The sequence below is a fragment of the Tasmannia lanceolata genome, unplaced genomic scaffold, assembly GCF_043159265.1.
Source record: "Tasmannia lanceolata isolate RefF3 unplaced genomic scaffold, GAP_Taslan_0.1 ptg000011l, whole genome shotgun sequence".
NCBI classification, from domain to species: domain Eukaryota; kingdom Viridiplantae; phylum Streptophyta; class Magnoliopsida; order Canellales; family Winteraceae; genus Tasmannia; species Tasmannia lanceolata.
Window position 1 is genome coordinate 21272301 of NW_027518688.1, and position 6844 is coordinate 21279144.

Below are 6844 nucleotides of genomic sequence, written 5' to 3' on the forward strand. Positions count from 1 at the left end.
CTTTTTTCTTTTTATTGTTGTTTATCTTGTAGTGTTGTTCTTTCTACCATATATTAAGCACATCTCTTCTTTTTATTGTTCCTTTTTTACTTTGGTTGTTCATCTTGGGCTAGTGTAAACTTTTGTTTCACTATTTGAGAAGAGGATTTTCCGGTGTTGTGAAATCCGTCTTTCTCTATATGCCAACTCCTCCTCGGAAATATGAGTTCCCAATATATGGGACTTTCGAAAATTTGACATATGCCCAGTGATTGTTTCTTATTATACTAGGATTGCCTTGCTGGCAAGTGTATAGGAGAGAATTGTTCATCTAAGAAATAAATAAGTTCTCATTTTGATAATTAATGACTATTAGAGAAGCACTGGCGTAGCTACTCAAGTGTTAAGGTTTTTTGGTAGGCTGGACTAGATGGGTGCCATTAGTGTATTCGTTCAATCGGTTATGGAAATCAACGTGAAGGACATTCCATTTGTCAGAGCTCCCCCCTGCATGGACTCCACCCTTCATTTCTTCTTTATTTCCTTTGGTTTTTCCTAACATACCGCCGACCATTATTCGATGACATCATGCCCCAATCGTGTCTGCATGCATGATATGGTGTTGTAGATATCTATTGTTCATGGATGGTTGGGTGTCAGAGAGTCTCATGCATGGGTGTTAGGGTGTCAAAAATCCCACCATCTCTCTTTCTCTATAGTCTATATATAGGCTAAATGTTTCTTAACCAACACATCTACTAACAAAAATGAGGACTTGGATCTTGATTTTGCTCTCCTTAGCCTCTTTGTTTGGTTCCTTTGCAGAGCAATGTGGAAGACAAGCTGGTGGAGCTCTGTGCCCGGAAAGGCGCTGTTGCAGCCAATTTGGTTACTGTGGCCTTACCTGCGAGTACTGCGGGAATCACTGCCAGAGCAATTGTCATCCTGACTGTCCGCCACAAAACTTCACTACGAGCGGTGATGGGGGTGTGGCCTCCATCATCAATCCATCCCTCTTCGACCAAATGCTGAAGCATCAAAATGACCCCACTTGCCAAGGCAAAGGCTTCTACACTTACAATGCTTTCATTGATGCTGCAAATGCCTTTGATGGCTTTGGCACCGTTGGGGACGTTGACACACGTAAAAGGGAGATTGCAGCTTTCTTGGCTCACACATCCCATGAAACTAATGGTGGGTTTCTAATACCATCCTAGATAGAATGAGAAATAGCCAGTAGAGGGGCTAGGGCCTCCTTACTTCAAAACGTTTCATTCACTACATTCCTCAATAGTAATGAAAAAGGATAACTAACTACTAGTTAGAATAAAGATAACTAAGATACGGATAAAGATAACTATAAAGTAATCTAACAAAACAACTAATTAGCATGGGAATGGATAGAGCCCTTTGGAGAGAGGATGCTGGAAAGTAGAGTCTTATCAGTGTCCCTATTTACTATGTCCAATGTCGTTGATTGTGTTGATTGTTTAGTTCATAATCTTCTAGCTCGAGCTCACAAAATGTTTTCCTTATATATATATATATATATATATATATATATATATGAGAAAACATTTCCTACACACTTGTGTAGGTAAGTTACATACGCACTACCTTAAAATACATATATATATATATATATATATATATATATATATATATGAGAAAACATTTCCTACACACTTGTGTAGGTAAGTTACATACGCACTACCTTAAAATACAGTGGGGACCCACATTGTTTGGGTGATCCAAACAATTCATTTGAATGGTCCTCACATAGATAGGGTGTCCACAAAAAATCAGATCCATAGGATCATCCTAACCCTACGATTTGTGGAGGTAAAATGGACGTGTATAAACCTTCACAAATTAGTCCATCCTAACTTACCTACACAAGTGTGTAGGAAATGTTCTCTCTCTCTCTATATATATATATATATATATATATATATATATATATATATATATATATATATATATATATATATATATATATGGGAATTGCTAGCATCCATCGCAAAAGCATTTTCACGGCTGGTCTGTCGCACATGGAGACAAAAGCTATTGTTTTCATTAACGAGGTGGCTGGTCTGACGTGCAACAAACCAGCCGCGGAAACCCTTTTGCGATGGAGCTTAGAAAATCCATTTATATATATATATATATATATATATATATATATATATATATATATATATATATATATATGAGAAAAGTGCGCACTAACACCTTCCATTGGTGCATTTTAGCATGACCCAGCGGGACCCAAACATTTAAATGAATGGGAGGCGTTATAACAACTTAAGCGCACCAAAAAAATGGTGCGCTTAACAGTTTTTTTTCTCTCTCTCTCTCTCTCTATATATATATATATATATATTATATTATGCGTGTTAGTTTTTCAACTTAACGTGGATCTAGTATGTGATCAATTAATGATTCATTAATTGATGTATTCAGGTAAGTGGGCAACTGCACCAGGCGACCAATATTCATGGGGATATTGCTTCCTTCAAAAACAAGGCAAGAATCCAGTAGATTACTGCGTTGCAAGTGCAGAATTTCCATGCGCTTATGGTAAAAAATACCACGGCCGAGGTCCCATTCAAATCTCATAGTAAGTTCTTCTTTTCCATGCATTTTTTTTTGTTGTTTCTAGATTTAGCTTTCTAGAGATCTATCTTGACTTGTATTTTCGTGCTTGCAGCAACTACAACTACGGCCCAGCTGGAAAAGCCATTGGGGCAAACCTTCTCGCCAACCCTGATCTAGTTTCCACTGATGCTACCGTTTCATTTAAGACAGCAATATGGTATTGGATGACTTCTAAATCACAAAAACCTTCCTGCCATGATGCCATCACAGGCCGATGGACACCATCCAATAAAGATAAGACCGCGGGTCGCCTTCCTGGATTCGGTGTTTCCACCAACATCATCAATGGGGGACTTGAATGTGGCAAAGGGAACAATGTTGCAGTCGCAAACCGCATCGGATTTTACAAGAGATACTGCGACATACTTGGTGTGAGCTATGGTACCAACCTTGACTGCTACAACCAAAAGCCTTTTGCTTAGTTAATTAGGCTTTTTCTATGTATTTGAATAAGTGACTACTAGTGTCATCTATGTAAAAGTATATGTATATGTCAAAGACCGTTTGGCATTAGTATTAAAATCCTCTGTAAATATAAGTTGATTAAATAAAACTATAAGGAGGATGCATTAGAAATCTAAAGTGTGATGATTCTACGAAACGTGGCGATCGTCCTTATATGACAAGATAATAAACCAGACCTACTATTTCTCAAACTAACTTTATTATTGTGGTTTTTTCATAAAATTATCATCGATTACCCCTTGATATAAGGTGCATAGGACATACATATGTGTCACGCCCCGACTCAATATCCATGCCGGGCACACGACAGCGTTGCACACCTGCAAGGCGAACCCTCAAGCATGCAAGGCATTCGATACCACAAGCAATACTATAACACCCAGCCCCAAGGCTTGAACATGTTTTAACTACTTGTAATGGGTGTTATTATCAAATGGACTTAAGATTAATTTTATTGGAATGAGTGCCATTACCAATGTCAAGTTTAGGAATAATTACTTGGAAGTGGGTGTCTTTTTCAAATTGAAGCATTATGTCTAGGCAGGAGACATTGAAAATGGTAAAGGGTGCTATTATCATCAATGGAGTAAAGTCCATTTAAACACTTTTTACAAGGCTGCTCATTTTGGAAAGCAATTGACCGAATATAACACCTTCACTAAAGTTAAATTTGACCTTGAATAGAATCCTCCACTAGTGGGTAGGATGTATTAGGAAGCTCTATCATATCAAGATGCAATCTTGGTAGGTTTCCTCCTATAGATTTTCAGCTAGTAGAGAATAAGGTAGCATCTATTTATTCAAAAAGGAAAATGACAGGTCAATAATTCCTTGTTCGAAATATTGCTTGCATAACGAAAAAGGCATGTGAGCCACATCGTTTTGGACAGTTCCTATGGGGGAAATTTTGGGTTATCGTATCTATAGAAAAGAGCTGCTTCATAGGCTTATTGGAGGTCCTTGCTTCCATAGTTAGATGGGATTCCATTCTTATTAGAGGAAGAGAAGAAATCTGTTGGTAGTGGCTGACTCATTTTGGATTACCTTCTAGAAATAAGAGTGCCTTTATAGATGGAATGCAACCATTGAAAACCTCTACATTGGAAATAAGTGGTCATGAGTTTTTGAAGGGCTAGAAACCTTATAATTTTTCCCTTCTAACCCAGCCTTTGCAATGGAATTCCTTGCCACTTGTTGATTTCTTCTAAGATTTATAAGCTGCTGAAATTCACCCAGTAGTTCTTTATTCCAAGAAGACATCCCTCTGATCCAATTGAAGCCCTTGTTGTCCTTCATCATTTCGGATTTCGGCAACCTGCAAACAGATTATAAAAGCAATATTCTAGATAATGGATGTTCACAAATTGACTGAAGTTTTCTGTTACCATGGATCTCGCCCAAAATAACAGCCACAAGTTTCAACTGGGTGCGTCGCAAAAGGAAATTCTTAGAGTAGCGCTTAAGGTAGGTGATCCTATCCTATATCAGTATATTATCAAATATTTACATTAGCTAAGTTGAAAGCTTTCTATTACAATTTTTGCATATCTACTCTCACTTGGTACCTGTTTTGGAGAAGATTCTCACTGGCCGGTTTTGAGCATGTCATTCTAAATAGTTGAATGTCATTACGCATGGTATCCTTTAGTCTTGAAATGTTTTCATTCCTATACATAAAAAGATTTATGAAGAACATGATTTTGAAAACTAGAATTCATGAAGCAAACAATTTGAAAAGCACTTGGCTTACGATATGGTTTTCATAGATTGGAATGGGGGGAGTCCCCTATGGCTTGAAGCGTTTACAAAATTTATGGCACGGTATTGCAAACATTAAATGGCTTCTCTCTATAATTGTATACAGTCTTGGTATGGAATGGATTCCGCCAGTAAGGTTGATCTCTGGTGGGGATCTAGTGCCCAACCTACCAGTGGGTGAGTACACTGGACGTGATCACGTAGACCGGTCAAATTTTATCTGCCCGTAAGGTTGATCTCGGGCCGCCAGTAGGGAGTCTTCTGGCTATTGATAATATTACATTGCGCGCTTTTGGACCTGTGAGTCCTGCGAACGAGTGTTCGCCTTGGGTTACGCTACTTGCCAATAAGGTTGGAAATTGGCTACAGAGAAGACTGTTAAGTATTTGATTTATAAGTCGAAAAACTGCAAAACCAAGTGTTTAGAAATATATATTCTTAGTCATTGAAACCTTTTTTTGTTAAACAATGTATTTTTCTTATGTAGCATATGTAGAAATGATTTTCTTGCTTCCTATCAATTTCTGCATTGGCTAAATTTCTATAGCATGTTACTTCTTTTCCCGCACCTACATTGTTTTCGTTTTCCTATTAGCTGGCTTGGATTTGGAAAACCGGCTGGGCTGTTAGCTCATTATGTGGTTTAACAATTTTCAGATTCAGAAGGGCGGCAGTAGACTTGCTGAGTTCAGGCACTTGGATCGGAGCTTAGGAGATTCTTGCTTTCTTTCATTAATCCAGTTAGAGACTTTTGTTATTATATTAAGGTGACTGTTATTGAATGAGTATTGTTGGATTTAGATTTATAGACCTATATATGTATTTCCTTTGAGCCTTAATTGAAGCTAAAATTTTCGCAATTATTAGTCGCTCTGAATGTTGAGAATAGTTGATTGTAAAGGAGCCTTGCATGCTTGTAGGGGCGACCCTATGGGCATGCGGCGGCTGTCACTTGCGCCTTACCTCGAATTCTGGGTTCGGGGCGTGACAGTAAAGTGGTATACATTGGACGTGATCACGTAGACCGGTTAAATTTTATCTGCCCGTAAGGTTGATCTCGGGCCGCCAGTAGGGTGTCCTCTGGCTATTGATAATATTACATTGCGCTTTTGGACCTGTGAGTCCTGCGAACGAGTGTTCGCCTTGGGTTACGCTACTTGCCAATAAGGTTGGAAATTGGCCACAGAGAAGACTGTTAGGTATTTGATTTCGAAGTGGAAAAACTGCAAAACCAAGTGTTTAGAAATATATATTCTTAGTCATTGATTTCAAGGCGGAAAACTGCATAACCGAGTGGTTGGAACCTTTTTTTGTTAAACAATGTATTTTTCTTATGTAGCATATGTAGAAATGATTTTCTTGCTTCCTATCAATTTCTGCATTGGCTAAATTTCTATAGCATGTTACTTCTTTTCCCGCACCTACATTGTTTTCGTTTTCCTATTAGCTGGCTTGGATTTGGAAAACCGGCTGGGCTGTTAGCTCATTATGTGGTTTAACAATTTTCAGATTCAGAAGGGCGGCAGTAGACTTGCTGAGTTCAGGCACTTGGATCGGAGCTTAGGAGATTCTTGCTTTCTTTCATTAATCCAGTTAGAGACTTTTGTTATTTTATTAAGGTGACTGTTATCGAATGAGTATTGTTGGATTTAGATTTATAGACCTATATATGTATTTCCTTTGAGCCTTAATTGAGGCTAAAATTTTCGCAATTATTAGTCGCTCTGAATGTTGAGAATAGTTGATTGTAAAGGAGCCTTGCATGCTTGTAGGGGCGACCCTATGGGCATGCGGCGGCTGTCACGTGCGCCTTACCTCGAATTCTGGGTTCGGGGCGTGACAGTAAAGTGGTATACATTGGACGTGATCACGTAGACCGGTTAAATTTTATCTGCCCGTAAGGTTGATCTCGGGCCGCCAGTTGGGTGTCCTCTGGCTATTGATAATATTACATTGCGCTTTTGGACCTGTGAGTCCTGCGAAC

General features: G+C 38.6%; 1 protein-coding gene across 1 annotated transcript; it reads left to right on the plus strand.

Moving 5' to 3' along the window:
* The first annotated feature begins 709 nt into the window (after positions 1-709).
* Positions 710-3159, plus strand: LOC143886623 (endochitinase-like). The gene is made up of 3 exons (XM_077390669.1): positions 710-1173; positions 2443-2599; positions 2690-3159. The coding sequence occupies exons 1-3, from the start codon at positions 747-749 to the stop codon at positions 3057-3059; spliced, it is 954 nt and encodes a 317-aa protein (XP_077246784.1). The 5' UTR covers positions 710-746; the 3' UTR covers positions 3060-3159.
* The last annotated feature ends 3685 nt before the right edge of the window (positions 3160-6844 follow it).